This window comes from Oryzias latipes, chromosome 7 (assembly GCF_053564925.1).
Source record: "Oryzias latipes strain Hd-rR chromosome 7, Olatipes_Hd-rR_3.1".
NCBI lineage: Eukaryota > Metazoa > Chordata > Actinopteri > Beloniformes > Adrianichthyidae > Oryzias > Oryzias latipes.
Genome location: NC_136243.1, coordinates 4,266,314 through 4,292,653, shown reverse-complemented (window position 1 = coordinate 4,292,653; position 26,340 = coordinate 4,266,314). Strand labels below are relative to the sequence as shown.

The following is a 26,340-nucleotide window of genomic DNA, read 5'->3' as shown; positions in this document are numbered from 1 at the left end:
TGACTACACATAAGTCCACAAAGAGCGCTTTGTTTTCAGTCTTCATGTTGAATCCAGCTTGAGTTTTGGTTTGGGAATCTGCTCCCAAAGTCTGTATTCTTCCATTTAAAGGGAATTTTCCTCTGCAGCTACATGTTGCCTCCTCTGTACAGGCATCACACTTATTTCATGTTCTCATGCAGCAACTTCGACACACGAGATGACTCCAGGTACCTCCAGCTGCAACCAAAACCTCTCAGCTTCCTGCATGGAACGACTTCCTACGCTCCAAAGAAACTGGCTTTTTGGATTAATGTTGGAGTTTGGTGAAAGCAGGCAAAGAATCCAAAACTGTTCCTCTGGTGAAAGTCACTTCAAACGAATTATTCAATTTAATGCTCTTTAAATATTGGTAAAAAGATGTCATCCAAACCTTCACTTGAGTTAGAGTAATAACTTAACTGTTTGAAATGAACTAACAACAGTTTGACCATGTTTGATAAATATATTAAAATAAAACTTTAGACTGTTTTAAAGAGCAGGATCCTCCCACCGTTTACAGTATTTCCACTGAGGTGTAGAGCCAGTGAAGGATGCACGAAATGCAGTTTTTATAGATATCTGATATGCACACAATTTTATTTGGGTTGTGTGAATATCAATCATCAAAACATTTTTGCTAACTGAGCATTTGCTGGGGGCACTGATGGGGTCAGAGCGACTGAACGTTGGAGATAAACTATGTAGGTAAGATTTACTGTTAGAAATCTTACCTACGTTTCAAACCTGACAGTTACTTTTGAATGCAATTGTCTTCTGACACTGATGCTGTGCAAATACTATCATGCATTCTTTGAAAAATTGGTTGAATAGTAGGTAAATACAACCAGTTAAAGCCAAGTTATAAGTTCTGGTTTTTAATGATTACTTTACTGAGTAAAAGTCATTGTCTGCTGCTTATTCCTATTCAGTTTTGAACAGAAACAGTCCAAAATACAACAATTTACAGCCTCTGAGTCTAAAATCTCAGGTTTTGTTGGAACAAACAAAGATAAGGAAGCTGCTGAAGCACGTTTAACTATTCAAACACGGATGTCTCACCTTCTGTTGAAGTTCATCGATATCACCTTGAATGCCGGTGATGTCGGCATGGAGAACATCCGCCCGGTTCCCACCGTCTTCCAGTGAGCGGTTGAAACTCTCCACTGAGCGCTGACAGGATGGGAAGAAAGGATCATTAAGGTTCTGTGGAGGACCGCTGCACTGCATCATGGGAACCAAAGCAGTATGACTGATCACAGAGCTGTCAGGGGAGACCACTGTAAAGGCTGCTTCTGTCTGAAAACCCTTTCATGTCATCTTTTCATATACAGTTTGGTCCACTGAAGGCATCTGCACTGAGTTGGATCATAAAAACCATCATGAATTGCCCTTTGTTTGATAATTCTGCTATTTCTGTGGCAACATGAGGCAACATTACTTTTTATTTTTTAATTTATTTATCCCACAATGGGAAATTCTTCTCCACATTTGACCCATCCCCTGGGGGATCGGTGAGCTGCAGTAGCGAAAGAGTCTCCCCCACTGGGTGATGTTAATTGTTCATCATTGATATGGTAATTGCCCCCCCAGTACCATTGTTCATTCCCCTCCAGGAATCTAACCCTGGATTCCTGCGTGGCAGCTTTCTACCTTACCAACCGAGCTACCCAGCCGCTAAAATGTAAAAAACTTTTATTTATAATATTATTTAAAACTTTTCAGATACATTGCTTGTGAACTGGAACTTTAGCAATAAGATGATGGTACCCTGATGGTAAGATGATGCTTAGCGCTTAGAGTCCACTGTTTTTTTTCTTCACATTTATGTCTCAGCTCGGCTAACTCTGCTTCGTCTGTTAGCTGCTTCCTTTAGGGGGCGCCACAACAAACCATCCACCTCCATGTAACCCTCTCCCAGTGCTGTAAACCACCGCTTTTCAACCTTTTTGAGCCAAGGAGCATTTTGGCACACTCCCAACCAAAAATACAAAAAAAAAAAAAAGATACTCTGTTATCTGTATTAACAATATATGGTCTTATCAAACTCTCTTGAATAAGATTCAAATACTAAAAAAGTTTCTTTCATATCATTACCAGACTCAGTGTGAAACTTGGTCCTTTATGGATAAACACAGAGCTGATATCCTGGTAATGGTTAATGCTTTACACCAATTAGATAATTTTACCATGGTAACCTACTGTACCGCAGCACACTGAGTATAAAGACTAGAAAACATTTTTGCACTCATTTTCTTTCTCGGGTGCAGCAGCATTGCTGTCCCACAAAAGTCTGAGGAGGGAAAGAAAAAGTAGGAATAATATTAGAGGACATTTTTATTATTGTTTCCATACAAATAGGAAAATATCCCAAAGTTTAAGAGGAGCCCAAAAGGCAACAACCAGACAGTTCTTCACGTTGGGTTTGGACTCCAGCCACTGATCACATCATCAACACGTCACTAACAAAGCTGTTCCTGATTGGTTGACTCAACACAAGTCCAGATATTTAAACTCTGGAAACATGGCGTCGGGCCTCCGAAAGCACGCTGCCGCTAGAGTGCAGCCCCTGATGCTCATGGTGCGCCCCAGGACCTCTCAGCGCGTTTGTACATTGACTTGACATTAAAAACTGGACACCCCTGATGCGTAAATTGAGTCTGGCGTGAACGCCTCATTTCTTTTTGTCTAGTCTTGAAAATCCACCGCTCTTCTTTCCATCATGTCGACCAAATGTCTAGTTTTGCTGTCAACAAACACGGCTTCCTCCTGTCCTTCTTCCACCAACAGTGGTCGCATTTCTACCGACACCTGGTAGGTGATGGTTGTTGTGAATCAATTTGGCATGAACAGAGAACAGAAGAACACCTGACGCAGTTTCAGTAGAGTTCTGTCACGAAAGGGCAGGGTGGTTCCTGACTCGTGACCTTACAATGTTTCTGTTAATATTGCACAGATCTATACTAATGCAGCACAAGTGTGTTTAGGTTCTTCAGTGTTTGTCATACTTGAAAAGGCAAAATTAGAACTAATAAAAAAACTTGAAGCATCTTCCAGGTTTTACAGACTGTTTTTGTCATTCTCTACCAAACACTGATCTACAGAGAATGACTGTTTTGCATGGACTCACAGTGACGTCGTCTATGGTTCTGTTGAGGCTGTCCAGCTGAGCCCAGGCCATGGAGCTGGCATTCAGACTCTGCAGCTGGTTTTCAGCGGAGGTTAAGTTCTTTTGCAGATTGTCCAGATCGTCCAGCAGGACCAGGACACAGCTGTCACACTCTGGAAAGACAAGCACATCTCCTAAAGTGATCCTCAACCATTATCGTATTCACTGTTAACCGCTGTCAACATGTGAGTGTGCCTGTGTGTTCCTCTCACTTTCACAATGGATACCATGCTGGTCCTCTACAGGTACGCTGTACTCATGAATGCATTTGTCACATTGTTTTCCTGTCGTCCCATCAGGACAGTGGCACTCCCCTGTGCGGGGGTCACAGTGCCCCCTGCAGTCACACTCTGGAAAGACATGAGGCGATAAAAGGACTGACATGCTGCTTCAGGAGACTCATATGACAGTGATAGGTGAAGGAAGCAACTTTGAGAGAGGAAAAGCTGAAAAAGAAAGAATCACATTTCTTTGATGGAACCAAAGAAATGTTTTGGCAGACGGCGAGAGCACGGCAGCAACACCTTCTCAGTTAGAGCAACAAACTAAACAGCTCAAAATGTTCAGAGTTCAGATGGTTGACTTCTTTATTCCCCTTTGAGATCTTCTTGTCTAATTCTGCAGCTCTTTTTCTCTTTTCCACAGACTAAAGGCCGGTACACACCGGGACGAATATTCGCCAGGCGTTATTCGCCAGCGTTTTTTGTGTTCACACCCAGGCGATTTTCGCTGACAATGAGCCGAGCGAACATGCAATTTCATTCCCTGACATTAGATGGCGCTTAATGTAAAACAGAAATACTCCTGTACACAAGGTGGCGCTGCGCAACTTTATGCTTCTTAAAGTCGCTTTTCGCTCAGAAGAAGAGAGCAAGTATTTACACGCTTGTCAGAATAATACAGAGAAAACATTAATATTTCAAGCACCAGTAGTTCCAGCTCCAGTTCCAGCGATGAAGAAATTATTGTTCTGTTCAATGATGAAAGACGCCGGAAAAGACGCCGATTTTGGGTACATCCCATAATTACGAGGAGAGAAGAACATTGGGAGTTTTATCGACTAGTACAAGAGCTGAAAATGTATCATGAGCGTTTTCGGGGATATTTTAGAATGTCCGTCATTATTTCTTCGCGGCAGTGTAGACGCTACTTGGCGTCTATCTTCTTCGCTGCTATGTGTGCTCAGCAAGGCAGTTTTGTGTTTGAGCGCCCCCAAGTTGTGTTTTACTGTAACTTCAGAAGCTCCAGACACGTGAGCAAAAGCGCCATTCTCATTGGTCGCATAGTTTTTGACGCGGCGCGTCAAACCAAAAAAACGAACCCGAGGCGTTTTTTTAAAAAGTGACGCTTTGACGCGTGGCGTTTTTTCGCGTCGGTGTGCACACTCACATTGGTGCCCTTTGTTTAGTCACGAGGCGTTAAACGTCGGCGAATATGGCGCACGAAATTCGTCCCGGTGTGTACGGGCCTTAACACCCCAGCTCTGTTGCTGTGATTGTGGCTCGTCTGCCAGCAAAGCTCCTACATTCCTCCAACAATGATGATGAAAGTCTGAAGCAGTTTCAGCAGACACCAGTAACAGATGTCACAGAGGCCAATGACCTCTGGGAAAAATACGTTTTCATCGGTCAAGTTTCCTAAAAACGTATCATCATTACAAATTAATGTTGCCGTTTGAAAAATTACCATCAATTATTGGGCCTATATCATCCAAAGTCAACTTTTGAGTTTTTCAATGAAGGCTAATGTTTATTTCTCAAGAAAAGAAACCCCAAAGTGTTTTTTTGATCCATTTCTCTTAATCCACAAAAACAAGTGGGTTCTCACATTGTGATGTCACAAAGTGAGAACAGCCCCTTCCAGGAAGAGACTGCACTGCTAACACACACACACACACACACAATTTCTCCATGGAGCTAGCGGTGTTTGGCAAATACACTTTTATTTTCTATGCACAATCTGCACATCCTTCTATGTAAAAGTTCAGATGTTTGTTTTTGTGGGAGAAACAGACATGCTGCTCTAGGATGATGTCATGAAATGGGCGGCACCCACAAGGAGAGAAAGGCGGAGCCTCAGAGAATGAGCTGTGAAAAACACTAATATTTCATTAAAAAAGTTCTTTATTGTGCCTAAGGTCATAAATGACAAAATCTATGGATATAGTTTACTCTGAAAGACTTAAGTAAAGCATGATATAGACCCTTTAATGTAAACTTGTACAAAAAAAAAACATTTTTATTGACTAAAAAAAAAAGTATTTCAACATGTTTAGGAGTTTGTGGAAAATAAGGAGCATTTCCAAAGAGAACATCAGTTTTCCTCAGCTTTTTCCTTCACACTCACTCTTGCATCCGTTGGTTCCATAGTCCCAGAACCCCGGAGCGCACTGTCTGCAGTTCGGTCCATTGACTCCCGGCTGACAGGCGCACTGGCCGCTCTGAGGATGGCAGGGCTGGACAAGAGCAGCCGAGGCGTCGCAGTCGCACTGACTGCAGCCCGAGCAGGAGTCAAAGCCAAACGTCCCGTCCTGAGAAAGTCGGAGTGATCAAAGTCATCCTCAACAGCCCCGTCACAAGAAACGCAGAGGCAAAAATGAAACCTAATTTCACCATTTTTAGATTCTGTTTTCTAAACTAGGCTCAAAAAGTCTAAAACTAGGAAACATTTGTGGGGCATAAGAGCTACCCAGCATGCTCTCCACTCTGCTGACAAGTTACTTGAACCCTGCTGTAAAAGGGAATGCGAGTGTGACTAATGAGTATTCGAGTATCCACTGACACAAAGGCTGGGTCTCTGCTCTAAAAGATCTGGTAGTTTTCATTTCTATTCTTCTGCGATGCAGTTTTTCTACATTTGGGAAAAGAGAAAGAAAAAAACAAATCAGAAATGTTCCCGTCTTGGTTCCGAAGCAACCAATTCTCAGTTACTCATCAGGAGCGCATTGATTTGTATACAGCTCTTCTAAAATCAGTGCAGATACATGTTCAGAGAGAGGGAGGCAAAGCTGGAGTCCGAACTGACGATGATGCAGAGGTGAGGGCTGCATGTACCTCACAACGCTCACAGCGAGGTCCGGTCACTCCAGCCTTGCAGTGGCACTGCCCGGTGTGGGGGTCGCACGACTTAGTCCCACAGGGAGAACAGTCACATTCTGCAACACACGTAAAGGTAGGCTTTGGACCGACGTTGTTGTTTCAGCGCTGACAGGCAGAATGTTCAACCCATGCTGCTCGCTCTTTTTATCCTAAAGTGTCTAATGCCTCCAGATCCCTAAATAGATAGACTTTAATAATCCCGAAGGAAATTTTAAGTGGCCAGCTGCCCATACTTAAAAACACAATCATTCCTAAAAGAGATAAAAACACAATAAATATATTAAAATATATAAAAGGATAAAAAGAATAAAAGCAAGTATAAACAATTCCTAAAAACATGTCAAGTTTCCCAGAAATTCAGCTTAATCAAAACCAGAAGCAAGAATAAAAGCTCTCAACACAGAGTGTTGTGCAGTCTGATGGCTCGTGGGACAAAGGACTTTCTAAGTCTGTCCGTGGTGCAGCGTTGTGATAAAAGTCTGCTGCTGAAGCTGCTCTTCCTTTCACTGAAGGCGTCATGCAGAGGGTGTGTAACATTGTCCATAATTGCCTGAAGTCTGGACAATGTTCGTTGTTCAGCCACCTCCTCCACTGTGGCTAACTTCAGTCCCACAACAGAGCTAGCCCTCCTGATGATCTTATTTAGGCGGGTCAGGTTTCTCTTGCTTGTGCCGCACCAGCACACTACAGCGTACAGCAGAGCACTTTCAATCACCGTCTGATAAAACATACTGAGAAGCTTGGTGGAGATGTTAAAAGAGGCCAGCCTTCGCAGGAAGTACATCCTGGATTGACATTTTTTGCTGAGCAGGGTGGTGTTCTCGTTCCAGTCCAGTTTCTTGTCCAGCACCACTCCCAGGTATTTATAGGACGTGACTGTCTCCACCAGGTCACCGTCTATGCATATTGGCTGGGAGAGAGGGGGTTGTCTTCTGAAGTCCAGAATCAGTTCTTTGGTTTTCCTGATGTTCAGCTGGAGCTGGTTCTGCTTGGACCAAAGAACAAAGTCCTGCACCAGCTGTCTGTACTCCAGCTCCTTGTCCTCCCTAATGCAGGCCACAATGACGGTATCATCCGAGAATTTTTGGATGTGGCAAGCCTCCGTGTTGTGTTGGAAGTCGGTCGTGTAAAGAGCGAACAACATCGGGGAGAGAACTGTGCCTTGAGGTACTCCCACACTGCTGCAGAGTGTTCTGGAACGGCTGGCCCCCATTCTGACAAACTGGGGTCTGTCCTTGAGGTAGTCCATGATCCAGGATATTAAGTATGGCTCCACTGACATACTCCTGAGTTTTTCCTGCAGTATTGGGGGTTGGATTGTGTCAAATGCACTGGAGAAATCAAAAAACAACATTCTCACTGCACACCCCCCTTCATCAAGGTAAGTCAACGTGCGGTGGAGGAGATGCAGAACGGCATCCTCCCCTCCCACCTTCTCCCTATATGCAAACTGCAATGGATCCTGGGCATGTTGCACCTGGGGCTTCAGCAACTGCAGCACTAACCTCTCCATGGTTTTCATTATGTGAGAGGTCAGTGCAATTGGTCTGTAGTCTTTATTGTCCCTCGGCTGCTTGACCTTGGGCAGAGGAACGATGCATGAGGTCTTCCAGAGTGTTGGTATTTTACCAAGGTGCAGGCTCAGGTTAAAGAGATGCTGGAGAGGACCTCCTAGCTCATCTGCGCATGTCTTCAGGAGCCTGGGGGACAACCCATCTGGGCCTGCTGCTTTCCTGGTCTTCAGTTTCTTCAGCTCTCTTCTTACCTGATGTTCAGTAAGAGAGGTGTAATGAGGAAGAGCTGATTCCACCGGTGCAGGTTCATTTGTAGGATGAGGAGGGAATAGGGGGGCACAGGATGAGGTAGGTGTGGGGTGTGCGGATGAATTAAACCGATTAAAATGATAATTTAGATCATTGGTTCGCTCCACACTGTCTCCTCCAAATGCAGCCCCTTTTTTACACCCTGTGATTGTTTTCATTCCATCCCACACTTCTTTTATGTTGTTTGCTCTCAGTTTCCGCTCTATCTTAGCTTTGTAGTTTTCTCTGGAGCTTCTCAGACAGCACCTCAACTCAGCTTGCACAGCTTTTTTCTTTTCCAGATTCTTTTCTTTGTAGGCTCTCTTTTTCCTGTTTAAGAGCTGGGTTCCTGTTGGAACCCAGCTTTTCCTGGGTTCCAGTGATACCTCTGGTACTCTTGTTCTGCAGAAATGTGCCTGAATGGGAATGAATGAAAATTGTCCTACTGCAGCGCTAAGCGGTGTGTTTTCACTGAAGCAGATCCATCAGGAGAGGCTCCCTCCATGATGTGGTGTTTGGATTCACTGAACTGAACCCTTCTCTTTCACAACCAAGCATATCAATAGAATGTAAAAAGTGCATTCAGCAGTGATGGAGGGGGAGTCAGTTCAGGGAAACCTCTACTAACTGTTAGGTTTTAACTGAGGATAAGCTGGATGTTTCAGGCTCAGCAGCAAATGCGTGTGGTTTGTCACTTTAAGGTGACTGCCATGTGTAATTCAGTGTCCGTCTGTGAGCCTGCATGGAGTCCAGCCCACAGACCACGTTGTTCAAGTCTCCTTGTGACAAACACGCACAGATTCTCCCAGACTGAAATCCTCCAGCACCACTGGGAGGACAGCAGTCGTTTCATAATAGTAGATCATTTTTTGTAAAGATTGGAGCTCCATAATTCCTGCACATTTACTTGTTTCGGTTTTCTGACACTTTCAGGACGAAAACAGTTACAAATCTGCGTGATCCCGCCCGCCTATAATGTAGTGAAGATACTGAATGTGCAGCGACTGACTGGTGCAGTTCTTGGCACTGATGGCGTCTCCATAAAACCCTGGAGCACAGAGGTGGCAGTGGTCTCCTGCAGTGTTGTGCATGCAGCTCAGACACTTTCCCGTCTGCGGGTGACAGTCGATGAACAGCATGTTGGGGTCGCTGTTGCCGTTACAGTTGCATGGCTGACAGCTGCTTCCGAGAACCATCGGGTTGCCATAGAATCCAGGGGCACACCTGTCAAGAGGCCCAGGGGTAAGTATGCAGAATGGAGATAAACCTATGAGGTTAGATTTGTTGCTTAAATATCGTCTGTCCGTAAAAAGGTTTTGTACTTGTCATAAGATTTGTGTGACTGTATAAAGGTTTCAGAACTCTAGAAGAGAAATGATCCGTCGGTAAACAGTTTTGTAACTGTAGCAAGAAATGTGTGCGTCTGTTAAACTGTTTGGTAATTGTAGAACAAGTGTCCGTCTGTAAAAAAGCTTTCCCCGTGTTTCCGCGCACATGGGCATGTGCATCGATCTACAATGACAAAAGTTATTAGTATGATTCTTTCTTCTTCTCAATGAATCAACCAATCAGCAGCCTTTTCACTGTCCCCCCATCGGTGAGCAGCTTGGAACAACTGATCAGATCAATAATATCCATGCCAGATAGTCTCGTCATTCTGCACCAGAGGTCTGAAACCGGAGGCTCTGGAGCTGCATGCGGCTCTTTTATCCCTCCATTTTGGCTCTTCGGCCTGAAGGAAAATGCTGACAATTTCACACACATTCACACACACACATTCCCACACTGATGGCGTTTCCCCACTGAACACTGGTGTCAACCTATAACCACCAGGAGAAACGTAGGGTTCAGTGTCTAGCACAAGGACATTTCAACATATGGGCAGATAAGGCAAGAAACAAAACGTGCGATTTTCAGATCGGGGTCGACCGCCCTACCGCTACACCACAGCCATTTTGATTTTAAAATGTGAAATAACTGAGGAAAAAGATGGTAAATGATTGAATCTGTTGTCAGAGCGGTTTATTAGTAGAATAAGCTTAAGGCAAAGTCCAGAGAAAACGTTCCTTAAGTATAACTGCGTTTATATTTTATTTCACACATATTTTGTCATGTTTATATTTGATAATAAAAGGAGAAAAAGTACAGAATTCTCACCAAAGTTGACCATGTATGACTTGCATTTTCAATTCAGGTAAATCTGCTGCAGCAGGAGGATCCTATGTAACAGAGACTGCAGTGGAAGAAACTCGAATGCTGCTGTCAAAAGTCAATCAAAGTGAAATTGCTTTACATGAAAAAATAACCCTGTCATAGTTCAAATATTTAAAGGTTGCAATCTATAGATACATGTCTCTCACAAAAACATCAGGAAAGGTTATTTTTCTAAACCATGAAGTAAGTCTTTGCAGCTCTGGGTTTCGGTCAATAAGAAACTGGACCAAATGGATCTTTTAGTGTTGAAGGTTGCAGATCTACATGAAAGAAACGATAAGGAAATACCCAAAATATGGTAACTCATGTATTTTAGTACGACACTGCAACTAAAAAAACACACGTTGATCTTTTGATTATGTCTTCTGCCATTTCTTCTCATCTCCCTCATGTAGAATGAAGACACTTTTTTTTTCTTCCCAGCATGGATATCAAGCATCTGATTGGCTGGTCCAAGCACAGACGGGTGACAGTGAAAGGCTGCTGATTGGTTGATGAAGCAAACTCTTGTCATCGTAGATCAATGCACGTGCTCGTATGTGCATGTGACGTTCCACACAGGGACAAAGCATTTTTACAGATGGACAACCAAGAAAAAGTTTATGCACATATTTCTCCCTACAGGTATAAAACCTTTTTACAAACTTTAGCAACACATCTAACCTCATGGAGACATTTCAACACCGTGTGAAGACAGAGCTGGTTCACCTTTCACATCTGGGTCCAGCGTAACCCGGCATGCACAGACACTGCAGCGAGTCGCCTCCCTGCACACAGCGCTCTGCAAAGCTACACACACGTCACGGATTAAAGGCGCACATGACGGTGCACAGATCACAACATGATGGTCACAGACAGAATTTGCTGGAGAGTGAATAAGTAAAATGTAAAAGGTTAGCATTTACTTGTTGGACGGCGCCCTCAGGGGGCAGGGACAGCTGGAACACGCCACTGCCTGCCCATCAAGACTGTTATTACCCAGAAACCCCCCCGTGCATTTCTCGCACTGGTTCCCGGCCGTGTTGTGTTGACAGTTCTGATTAAAAAGGTCAATGCCGTTAGGTTTCCATTAAATTTCTACAATGACTTGAAATTTCAGATGGGGGATCCTCACCAAGCAGAGCCCTGACCCGTCTAAACACTGGTCCGAATGCCCATTACAGTTACAGGGAACACATTTCCCCATAAACAGGCCGATGGTGTCTCTGTAGTAACCAGGAGCACATTTCTGGAAACATGAAGCAAAACATTAATGCTAGCCGGTTTCAGGTGTGGCAGTGTGAAGGTAACACACTCCCGAGGGTGCAGCCCCCACCTGACAAGAGTCTCCACGGTAGTTGGCTGGACACATGCAGATTTCCACATTATTGGCATGCAGTCCATTCGGCACGCTCTCTGCAGCTTCCAGCACCACGCCACGCAGTGACACGGAGTGGGCGGACTGAGAGTGGAGGGCTCGGATCTGCAGGGACTCCAGACGTACCAACACCATCATCAGCTCCTCCCGAGAAACAGAGTTCCCGGTCCTGGAATGCCGGAAACTTCCCTGCGGGGAGAAAATCAAGCAGCTCTTCCATAGGTGATCCACAGCACAGCACAGCGAGTAATGGTTCAACATGACTGAGGCTCTGTGCCTGCTAAGCTAACAACGTTGTTTTATAGAATCTCCCTCGTTCTGATAACTTGGACGTGAGCTTAAATCCTGGAAGTAACTTTACCTCAATGATGCGAACTTTTCCCTCATGAGGAACCTCGGGGGCAGAGTACTCCCTGTGCATGAACACCAAGGTCATCTGGTTCCCCTGCAGAACAAAACACCCAGGCTGCACTAAAGCACCGTTTCATTTGCTGTTTGGGACACTTCCTTATGAATCAGAGGAGGCTCAACCATGGGAGGCTCTGTGAAACAGGCTGGATGGTTTAGAAGGTTGGTGCCTTTATGCAGAAAATCCTTCAGAAGCTTTCACACCTATCTGGCATGCGTGGATGTATGTGTGGCATGATGTGAGTTGCACCTTCAGAATGACATCAGGCCTGGATGCTTCTGGAGGCAGAGGCAGAGAGTCTCCTCTCATTGTCTGGGTGTGAAGGCGATAACTCAGAAGTCCTCCGTAAGATGAGACCTGGAGAATCACAGCGGCAGCCTCAGTTAGTGACAAACTTCAACTGTACATGCAGCCATCATGCTTTAGCAGGTGAAGTCTGAAAGCTCTGCAGAATCAAATCAAAGCTCAACAACGACTCCCGAGAGTCCCAGATATGAAGCAGGAGAAAATCCAGGGCCTTGATGTCTGACATTACAGCCTTGGAGTCAGACATCGTTCCTGCATCCTAATGTGGATGATCTGTCAGGGTCCCATGCAGCTCAGATCAGCTTCCTGCTAGATCTCTCTTTTTATCTCTTCTCTTTACATGAGAGCCTGCATAAAACCAACTATTTAAAATGCCTATTAAACATACAACAATGGGTGAAATCAATTATTATTTAGTTTTTAACAAGATGGATTTAAGCTTATTAAATATATCAATTTTAACTGAAACAAACACAAACACTAAACTAAACACTGAACTGTTTGGTCCGAATGACTTTGAAACTGAAGAAAAGATTTTGAAGATCTGCTGCTGAAACATACAGAGCTGAAAGCTTCAAGTGTTTTAAACCCAACAAACCACTTTATTAGCTTTCAATCAGCGTCCCGTGTTTTTTATTTTATTTTTTTAAGACTAAAAATGTCTTAATGTTTACATTTTTTTAAATTGCTGTTGAGTCAGTGACAAAAATAAGGACTTTTAGGGCTTTGGTATATTATTCCACAGGACACTTCTTCATTCTAAAGTCAGAATCAATGGTTCATGGATTTATCTACTTTCTTTAAACCAGATAAATGTACTCGTCTCGTCTCTGCAGAGAAAAGCCGTAATAGTTCAACAATGTCACAGCAGCTGCAGACATTCTTTCTCTTTACAAAAGACAAAACCAGAAAAGAACAAATGAGGATTAAATGAAACAGAGATTATTAATGATCTAAGATGACAGAAACAATGACGACAAGCATAGGGGACTGCTGAATCTACTGAATTCAGAAAATGCATGCAAAGTTAGCCACAATTTTCCAGGAAAGTTATAGAAATGTTGTTAATAACAGAGGCTGCAGTGTTTAGCGCTCTTGCCTCATGGCAAGAAACCAGAACATCAATGGGGGACCTTTCTGGGTGGAGTTTGCATGTTCTCCCTCCCCGTGCATGCGTGGGTTTTTCTTCCTGGACTCTGGCTTCATCCCACAATCCAAAAACATGCTTGATAGGTTCATTGGTCACTCTAAATGGTCGTTAGGTGTGAATGTGAGTCCTCGCAAGTGGCTGGGATAGGCTCCAGCAGCCCGGTGACCCCGAAAAGGGAAAAAACTGATTCGAAAATTAATGAAGGAATGAATGAATGAATGTTAAAAACAGTCCGCAGTCAAAGGAAAGAATTTTCTGTTTGTTAAAACATACAATAGCTGGATTCTAGATAAAACAGTTTTGCATTTACTCTGTTCAGCACTGATTTCTTCTCTTCTTTACCTTGTCCCCTAAATAGGTGTTGGGTGCATTCCAGTACAGGTCCTGGTAGACATCAGGAACGTCACTCAGGTCAGCTTCCACGAGGTCCTGATCCGGATACTCGTTTACAACAACCTCCTGCCTGTCTGCTCCGAGCAGAACCCAGCCTTTCATGTCTATTATCTGCAAGACAGGAAATGAAAACTCCTGAGAGGGAGAGGAGATGGAAGATTACAGAGCCAACATGAAAAAAGCAACCAAACTGTGCTTTCATCCTACTTTTTGCATTGTCCTGATGGAATGCGTGGAGCCCACTGGGGGGCACTTGAGGGGACTCGACACTTGGAGTGACATGGACAGTAACATCTGCATCTAGCCCTTCTGGCTGTAAGTCTTTTTAAAGCCATCCTCATTTACAGACTGTCAACATTTCTAGGATCATTTTGTGTTGAATTTAGATTAAATTCTTTAGTTGGTATTTTTTCAATACAACAAAAGAGACGAGAGACCACATTTGATCAAAACTGGCCTTGTGTGGTGAAGGATACATTTTTCTACATGTTACTATGGCTGAACCTTGATGACTAAAGATGTAAAAACCTCCTTTTGTCTTAAAAGTAACACAAAAACAGACACTGTGCCATGTGTATTTGCATTCTAGTTGTGAAGAATACACAGATTTTTTCTGAAAACATCTCTTGGTCACTTTCATTGACCAGTGTTCAACTACAGACAATATAAATCTGTTTTTTTTGGAGTTGTCTGAGGCCTGTTTATTAAAGGCTGGCGTGGAATTAAAGCATAAATCAGTGTACAGACCTTTAATGCAAATATCTGCATTTTTAAACAGGAAATGTGCTGAAAGATGCAGTCGTTCATGCAAATGTTCACAGGACTAAAGGCTGAATTAAGGGCCAAACAGTTTTCCACAGGTGAATCAGGTGCTTATGATGTCACACAAAATTCCACCTTAAAATTGTTTTCAGATGAGGATGGATTCTGGGAGAAGCCTGACGCACATGCATTTGTGAGGAGCAGACAGCAAGCAGGCATTACTGCACAGTTTGATAAAACATTTCAGATTTGGGAGGAAGTGATCTGCCACCTTGATGTGGTGGAGGGGTATGAGAGGCTAACGCTCCTGGTACGGTCCTAGGCCCCAGAAAAACCCTCGGTGATGAGCCAGACTAGGAGAAGTTCAGGCCCCTCTCTATGAGTAAGACAATCTAGATCTGTTTGGCATCACTGGGCCCTGGGGTTGGAGCTCCAGGCTTTTCACATAGGCCGTAGCCTAAAGTGTGGTCATGGGGTCACTGCCCTGTGGGACAACTACCAACACCACAGTTCTAAAGGGGCTGATGCAATGTGGTTTGGATGGCAGGTCGAAGGCAAAAGCCTCGGCAGCCCAATTTCCAGTCAGAGAATCTGTCTTTTAGGAATTGAAACGTCATTTCTCTGATAGGGAAGGAGCCTGCCTGTGCAGGAGGTTGAGAGGTACTGGCTAGAGGCTAGATATAGTCAGGGTCACCTCCAGGCACAGCCAACGCTCTGAAACGCATTCCCTTGGGAGCAGTTCGACTATGGCTGTGGGGGGAGGTAGCAGGCTGGTGTGAGCTTCCTCATGAACCTCCAGCCCAGGTGCCAAGTGTTGGAGTTTACCCCAGTGGACGAGAGGGGTGTATCAAACCTCAGATTCAGGAAGAATAGCGCGGCTTCCGTCCTGTTCGTAGAACAGTGGATCAGCTCTACACCCTCTTTAGGGTGCTGAAGGGCTTGTGGGAGTTTGTTTAACCAGTCCACATTTGTTTGGTGAATTTAGCCGGCAGTAGGTTAGATTAGAGCTGTTCCTGGAGCATGCTAGACTCCAGAAGGGCTGTCCTTTATCACCGGTTCTGTATTCCTCTCTTGATCTTTCTGGGGAAGCCAGGGGCCAGAAGAAGTCTGGTTTGGGGACCACAGGATTTCCTCCCTGTTTTTTGCAGATGATGTTGTTCTGTTGGCTTCATTAAGCTAGGACCTCCAGTATGCATTGGTATGCAGTCGCTGTACCAGTCTGTTGTGGTGAAGGGAGAGCTGAGCCAGATTTACTGCTCAATCTTCATTCCAATACTCACCTATGGTCATGAGCTCTGGGTCATGGCTGAACAAACAAGGTCCTGTATACGAGCGGCTGAAATGAGCGTCCTCCTTAGGGGGGCTGGGGGCTCCCTTAGAGATAGGTAAGGGAGGTGGCTCGGGCATCTGGTCCGGATGCCTCCTGGACGGCTCCCTAGGGATGTGGTCCGGGTCCCATTAGGCGGACACACCAAAGAGACTACATCTCTCAACTGGCCTGGGAACGCTTTGGAGTCCACCCAGAATAGCTGGAGGAAGTGGGCGGAGTGAGGGAAGTCTGGGCATCTCTGCTTAGAGTGCTGCCCTGGGACCCGGTCCCAGGTGGGGGGAAGAAGATGGATGGATGGATGGATGGATGGATGGATGGATGGTTGGATGGATGGATGGATGGATGGATGGATGGAGGATGGATGGATGGATGGATGGATGGATGGATGGATGGATGGATGGATGGATGGATGGATGGATGGATGGATGGAATCTTTTCACACTTTTATGACCCTTAAGTCTGACTTGTCCAACAATTGCAGTAAATACTTTAGCTTTTGTCTGCTTTGATCTTTTTCTCTCATCCTTTGAGGCAGCTTTGGTTGTCATTGGGTATTTTCAGAATGAAGATGTATAGAAGGGAGTAAAAGCAGAAGGAAGTACCTCTGTGCGTCTTTTATCTGAGCTCTGACATCTGTCTGTGGCTCCAAAACAGAAGCAGCTGGTGCAGCCTTTGGGGTTGGTGGGGTCCAAGTGAAAAGTGCCAATCCTGCACTGATCACATCGAGCTCCCTGGACGTTCTCCTGCAAGGGGAGGACACACACACAGAAAGCTCAGACACATGGGTGTGGGGGAAGAGGGGGTTCAAGTGTGACGGCTTCAGATTTCCAACCTTGCAGAGACATCGTCCAGTTACAGAGTCACACACTTCCTCCTCAGTTCCTGCCTCGTTGCACTCACATGGCCGACAATTGGGGTAACCATAGTAACCAAGGGCGCAGCGGTCACACTGGCGGCCAATAATGTTGTTCTTACAGCTGAAAAGAAAACGGTTTAAGGAAGCATGCAAGTCAAACACAACACTGTTCTTTTAAAATAAACCGACAAGAGAAAGAGTTCCTTCATCCATGGAAACCGTGATAAATGATCAAAAAGTCTTGCTTTGGTTTTTCACTGCTATTTGTCTCTCTGTCTTTAACCAATTGATCAAATTGATTAATCAATCTGAATTGATTCAAGCTTAATCGATTAATAATTGATCTATAAAAGTAGAGATCAATCTTTTATGCCTTTCCTTTTCCGGTGACCTAATGCATAACAGCGGTAAAGCTAAGTTCCACTAGATGATGGTAACGTATAATGGACTTTCCCATAGGAAGCCTAATGCTAAATATGCAAAATTGTGGATCGAATCAATCCAGGCTCTGGTGAATAGAATTGAATCGATTCTGGAAATGATTGGTGAAACCCAGCTCTACAGTCTAAAAACCACACATTTTCACCTCCTGACCCCGGGGTCCCGCTCAACGCCCCAGTCCAGTCTGAGGCTTAAGATGACAAACACTCAAAAAAAAAAAAAATTGCTAACACCCCCACTTAGACAATTAAGAGTCTCTCTGTCAATCTTATCTAAGAACACACTAAACAAATCAGAGTCATTATGTTGATAAGAAACATCTATCAGTTTACATGTGTGAAGAAACATGTCAGTGATTTATCAGAGGTTTGGTTAGTGGTTTGCAGAAACAAGCTTTTCTTTTTCATTCGTTTATTTTCTTTGAGAAACGATCATTGAAAACCAAGCTACGCTGGAAGTATTTTATAGGATTTTGTCTAATCTAAAGGTCTTTTGTTTGATCTATGCATAGATGAGAGACAATATGGAAAATTCTTTAGGACAAAAAGAACCAACATGAATAAACTCTGATGAAAGTAATATTTTTGGTGTTTTCAACATGTTCTTGTAGCATTTTTCTCATGATTGAGGACATATATAAAGAAAAAATCAGATCAAAATTGCATTTCTAAGTATTTCTTTACTGAAATTGCTGTGAATTCAGAACAGACTTAAAATGCATTTGTAAAAAGAGCCTATTTGTGGCATAGAACATTTGCTGGGTGGGTCACAAGCTCCCTGCTCCAGTCCGCAACAGGGGGTGGGGGGTGGGGTGCTGAGTGCAAACAGTCCACATCTCCAAGGCGAATTTTTAATAAGCTAAGGAAGTTTTTCTGCAGTTCTGGTGGCCGTACCTGCACTGTCCGTTGAGGGAGTCGCAGCTGTCGTCATGGGAGAGGACGCCTCCATGGGAGCAGTTACAGACCTCACAGCCCACGATGGGGTGGCAGCCGAACGTCTGCGGCTCGCACTGGGAGCACTCGGGCAGCAAGGTCCTCGGGGGACAAATGCACTCCCCGTTCACCGGCTCACACAGCCTGGAGCCACAGTTACACGCTGCAGAGGAGCAGCACACAGCCGCAATTATTTACATTCAAAAAAGCTAGAGGAATATTAGAAACCTTTGATTTAGATGTCATCTCAGCCAAAGCAGGAGTCAGATGAGCTTCAATTATTTCCCCTCCTTTTTAGAAATGTATCCCCCCGTCAGGAGAATACTAGCCTCAGCTCAGCTATAATGTGCCATCTTCATTCTCTGGCCTAAACTGCTAAGTCGTGTCGAGGAGGCAGAAAACACCTGTTTTTCAGGCTGAATGTCAGAGTTTTCTTTCTGATAAAGCTCACAAGGTTAGAGTTGGCCTGGGTGACTTCATGGTTCCAGTTGTGTTGTTGTGATGCTTTGGTCTGATAAAAACTTCATTTTCTCTCACAACAAACCAGCTTTAGGTCACCATGACCACGTCTTCTTCTATCATAGGGTTTTTCTCGGTAAAGGCAGGTTACCTCCTGTAATTTCATGCACACTGTATGGAATTCAACAAAAAAAAAACTCTTCAGTGTAATCTGTTGGTCTCTGATCCTGCAATGCAGTTGAGACAATTTGGCCTCATTAGAACAGCTTTGATTCCAGCCTCTTCAGATGACCTTTGGCTGCTCTTTGCCAACTCACACATAAAACACTTTGGTCCAAAGAGATTTTTAAACTTTTGCTTCTGCTTTGCTAAATACAGTTTTCATTTTTAAAATAAGTCTTGTTACTTACTGTATTTGATCCAATTTTTACACAAGAAATCCAGGGATAAGAGAATTCTATCATGATGTTATATTTGCTAAGCCTTTCCACAGCAAATAGACAAAACATTCATGAAAAAAGTAAAGGAGAGACTCACGCCTACAGTTGGGGAACCCCCAGTAACCCGTCGCACACATGGAACAGTCTCTTCCAATCACGTTCGGCCTGCACCTGCACTGACCGCCAAACTGCTCGCAGGTGTCGCTCTCAGCCCCCACCTCGTGGCAAGCACATGGCATGGCCCCGTTGTTGAAGAAAGCAGACAAGGACATAGCCGAACTGAGGCAGAACGGGGAAGCTGTGTACGAACTGGACAGGTGGGAAAAGCAGCACAAGCTTAACACTATGGATCCACGTTACTCTGAAAGGGTGACTCGTACCATATTTTCACGACCATAAGGGGCACTTAAAAGCCGTAAATTTTCTCTAAAAATGCCCTATGGTGAGATGCGCTTAGTGTGTTGTTGTGTGACTTCTGTAAAGAGGACAGGTATGTGATCGTTAAGGCCTGGATGGATGAGGAGAAAATGACTGAGTGAGGTGTACGTAAAGAGACCAGATGGTTCTTTTCCACGCCTCACCGTCCCTGTTAACCTGTGACTCCATGCGTGCTGATCTCACAGCCGCTGGGAAAAAACCAAGTGAAGCAAATGAACTCGGAGCTTGGTGTGATTCCGAGAGGCTTGACGAAGGAACTCCAACCGCTGGTCATCGGTGTGAACAGGGCATTCAAAGTAAGGTTGCGAACGGCATGGGAGTGGTGGATGACGGATGGCGAACACAGTTTTACCAAGCCGGCGCCGGGCGAGTTCCGCCACAGTTTGTGAATGGATTGTAGATGCTTGGGCTAACGTGTCTTGCACTGTTCTTCGAGCTTTTGCAAAGCCTGCACCATTCACGAGGAAAACGGCAACGAGACAGACTCTAACAATGACGAAAGAGAACCTGACAGAAATTTAGCCCAGCTGTTCATTTCAGATACAGAAGATGAGGACTTTGATGGATTTTTGGATGCTCATTGATGACTGGAAAAATAAAACAACCAACTCAGTTTTGCTCCCGCAGTCTTTTTTAAAACACACATGCATGCATGTTTTACTGGTGTGTTTGACCTTTTCTGCACCCTAAAACCCGATGCGCCTTTTGTATGTGTTAAATACAGAAAAAGCACCCATACCTGAAACTGCACCCTATAGCCCAGTGCACCCTAGGGTCGTGAAAATACGGTAGTCAAATATGTGTTTAACACTAACTCGATGTAGAAACTGTTGTGTCCACAGTTACTAATAAAGTTGTAGGATTGGTCCAAAGGAAGCTCGTTCAGGTGGCTGGAGCTATAGCTTGCCTCAGGAACAACCAGAACATAGTCCTGTTAAGACACAGAAGATGAAACTATCAGAATAAAACTTATCTGTATTTATGCATTTTTCTTAATATTAAAGTTGGATTCAAAAATAAAAACAAGGTACTTAATACATAACAGGTTAAATGCAATTAGCACCAAATTAGCAGAGAAAACTGACAGGGAACTATAGAGCTCCTTATGCTCATAAATACACTATATAAGGTCAACCAAAGATCAGACTGGCATCAGAAGATGGTAAAACCTGTCAAGTGGGACATAAAGCAGGAGACTCAAACACACCAGCCACAGAGTCTTGTCAGCAGGAATCTGCACTGTGATGAAGACATCATGGTCTGTCACATCCAGGATGATCTGGTTCTCAGAGACCAGCACGTTACGGCAGCCGTACGCGTGAGGACAGAAGGAGGCGTTGGTGTGGCCTGAAATATACATCACGTCACCTGAAGGTTACTCAAAAGTTCCCCTGATTTCAGAGCATTTCATGAGTACTGAAGGTTCTCAGCCTGTAGGTCAAGTCAGAGCTCTCACCTTGCCAGATTCGCCCTCCGTTAATAAAGGTCTGCACCTGGTAGGTGGGGTGAAGAGGCTGGTGATAATGGAGGATGAAAACGTAGCGTCCCAGCGCCGGGACCCGGGCGGAGTAGACCACAATATTCTGGGAGAAATAACGGAGAAAAATGTCCACAAAAACAGTTTTGAATTTGCAAAGGAGTTGACAGGAAGCTTTGTGATCAGCAGCGCCATTTTAGATTTAGACTCCATCCTCTAATGATGCATCGCTGTGGTGGGTGTGAAGGTGCCAGCAGGTCAGTGGAGGCTTGGGGTCAGGATCCTCTCAACAAGCAACATTTCTTTGATTAAGGCCCAAAGCCTAGAGAAGGCTCACACTGGGGGTGTAATCAACCTGATCGATGAATCGATTTCTGCTCCTACAATCTAATCAGATCGACCCGTCTGAGACAAGTTGTTAATCGAATTGGTCTGTACTATTATACGATTCTGTTAAAATAAGATCAATTGATTACATTCATTTTGGAATATACCATTTGGAATAAGACATCGTTTATTTTACTATAACATTAAAACAACCAATCAAAGCGGACAACACACATGTGATGTCAGCAAAGCAAAGTCATGTGACCATCCAGTGTCTAGAATGTTCTAAGAATGTTCACTTTGGATTCTTTGGATGTGGAGAAACAACAGTGTGCTGAACTTTAGGAAACTAACATGTGAATGGAATTGACATTCATTCTAGTTTACTTGTTTGTTTGGACACATGTTTCATTTACATTTGATGATCTGGAAGAAATCCAAGAATCTGAAAAACTTCACTGTTCAGTAGCAGGAATTTCTGTCTGAGTCTCACTGCTGGAAGTTTGGATGAAGATGATCTGGATCCACTTTAGGACACGAAACTGGATCCAATTTGCTTGTTTAAAAGGAACCAAATTCAACAATGAATCGTATCATCAACCACAAATTATGATATGAATCGAATCGTTGCTAAAGCGAATCATAACACTTAACATTGTTCCTTATGAAAGAAAGATATAAGAACATCAGACGTTGCTCTAAACAGAAGTTTTATTTTGCTTGTCTCCATCTCCCAAACATCTTGTCAAGACCATTTCTTTACCTCCATATCCCCTTTTTTCATCACCTGGGAAATGGCTTTGGCACATTTTGCCATTTTTTCCTGCTTTTTAAGTTCATCTTCAATGATCTTTGTTTTTTCAGCTGCACTAAATAAAGATTGCTGAGACAAGTTTAAAACAAACCCGGTGCTGCACCTGTCCAGCCACAGCTCTGTCTGAGCCAGGGGTGCTCGTCATGTCGACCGGTCGATCTTCAAGGACATGAGGGAAGATCGCAGGCCAGCAAAGATAAATAACAAAAAACTATATATATATATATATATATATATATATTTCTGAAAAATCCGTCAGCAAATCAAAATCCTCTCCAAAAAGTACAGGACTTCATTGACATGCAGAACGGCCAATCAAACATCTTCTGATACATACGTCACTGCACATGCCTGTATAAATACACACTGCGCGAATGCTGTCTGTCATCAGAAAGTCACTTCTTGCCCCACGGCACGTCAAGTCCACGGCAGAAGACCACTCCGGCCCACTGGGGCGTTTACTGAGGCCTGGAACGGCCCACGTGCCTCCGTGGTTCCGGCCCGATGGATCCTAACCCACTGAGGCAGGAGTGTTTTCCTAAGGCACACGCTTCTTGAGCGCTGGCCATGGAGCCAGCAGCGCTTTAGAAATGTTCCCCCCATTGCCCAATTTACAGCAGAGCATGAAATGCAATAGTCGCTGCTTTCTGATTGTGTAATAAAACGCCTCATCTGTTTATACAAAAGTAGCTACTCACAGTAATTTGTGTCCTCTTACTGTGTAGTTTTTGAACTATCAGTCCATAAACAATTTTATGTACTACTAGTTCATAACACTATGTTTGTGAAACAGTATTTTGGAGTGTGTATATATGTATATTTATACATATAGGTAGATCTTTGGGACATTGACGTCTCAAAAGTAGCTCACATGCCAAAAAGGTGTGGGCATCCCTGGTCTAAGCATTGCCTCAGCCTGTCCGATGCCTCAGCACATTCAAACAACTCAATTAGGCTAGCTACCAAAACTCCAGCATCCACCTAAAGCAACACTGTTTCAAGTCCCACTCCACCAATATTTGTTTTTTCTATTGTTAAAGTTCCCAGAGGTCTTTGAATTATGATTCTGCCGTTTAGTCAAAATCAGAACACCTTTGTAGTTTTGTAGGACATAGTTTCTGCACTTCATTAGAAACTTACCTCTGAGGCTTACTTCCATCCTCCTATTGTTTACACTCTCTCCTGCTAGCTTACAGCCCCTTACACCCCCAACTTAACATTACTGGTGAAAAGGCATTCCTGGATCTATTTGTCTGCAGGTGGAGGCATCAGAATGGAGCACAGCAGGGAGACTAAGGCCCGCCCATTTCTGTTCCAGCATAACTACAAGCTTTTTCCTCCTTTTTTTCTCTGTTCCTGATTTACCACACTTTGAATGAAAAAACACGTAGGAATTTTGAAGCTTAAATGGTTTTATGTATGTCCTCCATCATCAAAAATAACACTACAAAAACATGTAAAAACACCCAAAGCACTATTTTCACTGGAGTGGATCTTTACGGTCATTCTAACAAGAATCTGCTGGACACCCAGAAAAAGGAAAACACCCTTTCTATGAATCAAAAACTTAAATCAGCAGTTATTCATTTATTATATTTATCTGACATGCATGGTTTATGGTAAGTAATAACTAGAGTGCCATGGCTGGCAGCTTCTGGCGTCACCTGACCCCCATTGTACCCTGTTAATATTTTCATTAAAAAAAAGTGGAAATTAACATAAAAATCTATCATTTGAGATCAAATCTTACTGGTGTTTTACACTTAACAACCTTTTTAAAGGGAATCCTAAATAAATAAAGAAATCTGGATAGTTCTGTCGTTTTGGTATCTTGGTATTGGTAATTGGTAATATTGGTAAAGGGGTGTATAATGCGGCAAAGAATTTTCAAACAAAAACATATCCAGTTTATTTTCTCAATAGATGCATTGTATTTTTGGATTTTCAAACAAAACAACACAGCTTCAACTTTTGCCCAGTTAGCAGCTTAGTCAAATGAAAAAAGGAGTTGAGACGATCCAGGTGACGCCTGAAGACAGCCTCTATGGACCTATCCAGAACTGAACCCCATCCAGCTCACTTCCAGTGGAATTATTATTTGTGTTATTTAAGTTATAGAAACATAAATGTATATTTGAATACTTGTGACTATTTGTTTTTGTTCTTTTTCTGGTAAATATTTGTACGTAAATATTAAAACTTTTCTTCATTACATGGACGGGGCAAAGAAGCATGATGCTGTACTAACCATGTTTGCACACGACTGTGGCATGATGTCAGTCTGTCATCGTCAGTGTTCGTACCTGCTCTGAATCCAGCCGCATGTGGCCGTTGTCATCTGCACCAAAGGGAGGTCTGACCCCTTCCATCCAGGCAGGCTCTTCGCTCAGGACGGACGGAGGAGGGGTTGCTGGTTCCAGCAGCAAGGTGGAGCTCTGACCTTCCTTTAAAACCAGAGAGTCGGATGGTTTCTGGAAGCGTGAGGGGATGCAGGAGGAACTGGGGGCAAAAGACCAAAAATATGCCCAATGTTTGCTCACTTGTTGCCAATCAAGGAACTTGAATAATTGTGTGTATAAAAACTTTTCAGTTATATTTATTTGATATGTTACCTATCAGGTGAGAACTGGCCGTGAGTATTAATGCAGTGGACTTTAGGTTCAGCATACTCCATAGTGAACTGGTCTGCAGGTACCAGGTACACTTTGTGCTGCAGACAACCACAAGTACAGCAAATGAGCCAGGGATGTTTCTGCAGTTCAAGTCATGTTCTGGTACAATCTGAAGACGTTAGACTGAAGTAAGTTTGATCATAATTAGCAAACAAAAAAAAGGCTGAGACCAAATGCAACTTTAATGCCATTTTCATGGAAACTAAAGCAGTTTTATTAAGTTTATATGAAATTATAGTGAGATATTCTGCAATCTGTATAAGATAACTGATTTGACAGATCCAGTTTGAAACTGAAAAACCTCACTCAGGTGAGGTCTACAGGTCACAACCATGGCCAAAATAAAGTAGTGGATTACACATAAAGGCCAGATTGTCTATGTGTGACTGGACCAAACACTCAACTTTATATCAGTGTAAAATTATGAAAGACACTGGGCTGAAAGTGTCTGGTTTAGAAAAAGTAAGAAGTTTCTCTGGCTGAGCATTTTTCAGACCATTAGTGACTGAAAACCTTTACACTTGGATGTTATGCATTTCTCCTGCTGATCCAGAGATAGGAATAAAACAAATTCAACGGATTTTAGAAAGGACACTGAAAAAAGGGATTTACTCAATAAAACTACACACATGTAACACAACTACACTTTTGAAAACGTTAGTGTTTCCAGCATCAGTAACAACATTATGATGACTGTAAGATAGCAGACAGAAGTACCAGGAAGAAGCTGGCTCTCTCTGAAGAGAGCTGGATTTCTGCGTCAGCAGGCAGGGAGAAGACTGACACTCGCTTGTGTTCATCACTGGCCACCACTCGACACAGAAAACTACACAAACACAATGAGAAAGAGGTGATGACAACAGACTGCACTACGATCCTTTGGACTCAGTACCTTACAGATATTATTAAAAGCACGTAGAAAAACATGGAAGCTCCCACATGTGAAAGACAGCTGTCACATTGGTGAGACTTGTCCTTGCTTTCCCTTCACTGCGGTTTGTTTTTTACTGTCAATCTTTTATTGAAACCTTCAAAAAATCTGTGTGGCAGTATGACCTAATAGGTTCACAGGTGTATTCACTCTCCTGGTGCTGTTAGTGAGCACTGGGCACCTATAGGATAGAGCTGGCTCCCCCTCAGTCCTGCCTATCTTTCTGATCGCAGGGCAGGGCAGGGCAAAAAGGGCAAAAAGGGGAATTGGAGTAGAGCGCATCCGTTAGTGTGGAACCCGCTGCTGCTTCATACGAGTCTTGAGGTCTTGTTGGGATTTACTGTGAATGCTCCACATGTCTCTCTCATCTGCTTCACCTGTCCGCCGGGGCGACCCCTGTGGCTCCAGGCGCTGCTGGGGCTTGGAGGTCTTTTGGGACTTGTAACTTCTACTTTTCTCTAGGTACCAGCAACAGGAACTGGTACTCAAGTGGAGGTTCACCTGTTTGTTTTGTGTTGTGTTCTCCCCCTGCGCTAGGTTCCGTC

The 26,340-nt window shown here is 43.7% G+C and overlaps 1 protein-coding gene across 2 annotated transcripts in view; it reads right to left on the bottom strand.

The window, feature by feature from the left end:
* lama5 (laminin, alpha 5) overlaps window positions 1-26,340 on the bottom strand; it is a 129,232-nt gene that overhangs the window by 32,526 nt on the left and 70,366 nt on the right. For both annotated transcript variants that reach the window (XM_023957048.2, XM_023957049.2), the window contains exons 28-50: window positions 25,582-25,690; window positions 24,805-24,902; window positions 24,496-24,691; window positions 21,031-21,157; window positions 20,782-20,921; window positions 20,390-20,505; window positions 19,234-19,445; window positions 18,199-18,400; window positions 16,841-16,985; window positions 16,611-16,751; window positions 13,866-14,027; window positions 12,317-12,424; window positions 12,020-12,103; window positions 11,617-11,847; window positions 11,416-11,529; window positions 11,207-11,337; window positions 11,010-11,090; window positions 9,097-9,311; window positions 6,241-6,341; window positions 5,534-5,717; window positions 3,400-3,537; window positions 3,149-3,300; window positions 1,081-1,191 (exon numbers count right to left, since the gene is read on the bottom strand). In XM_023957048.2, coding sequence (XP_023812816.1) covers window positions 1,081-1,191; window positions 3,149-3,300; window positions 3,400-3,537; window positions 5,534-5,717; window positions 6,241-6,341; window positions 9,097-9,311; window positions 11,010-11,090; window positions 11,207-11,337; window positions 11,416-11,529; window positions 11,617-11,847; window positions 12,020-12,103; window positions 12,317-12,424; window positions 13,866-14,027; window positions 16,611-16,751; window positions 16,841-16,985; window positions 18,199-18,400; window positions 19,234-19,445; window positions 20,390-20,505; window positions 20,782-20,921; window positions 21,031-21,157; window positions 24,496-24,691; window positions 24,805-24,902; window positions 25,582-25,690 — 3,298 coding nt within the window. The remainder of the gene's footprint in view (window positions 1-1,080; window positions 1,192-3,148; window positions 3,301-3,399; window positions 3,538-5,533; window positions 5,718-6,240; window positions 6,342-9,096; window positions 9,312-11,009; window positions 11,091-11,206; window positions 11,338-11,415; window positions 11,530-11,616; window positions 11,848-12,019; window positions 12,104-12,316; window positions 12,425-13,865; window positions 14,028-16,610; window positions 16,752-16,840; window positions 16,986-18,198; window positions 18,401-19,233; window positions 19,446-20,389; window positions 20,506-20,781; window positions 20,922-21,030; window positions 21,158-24,495; window positions 24,692-24,804; window positions 24,903-25,581; window positions 25,691-26,340) is intronic.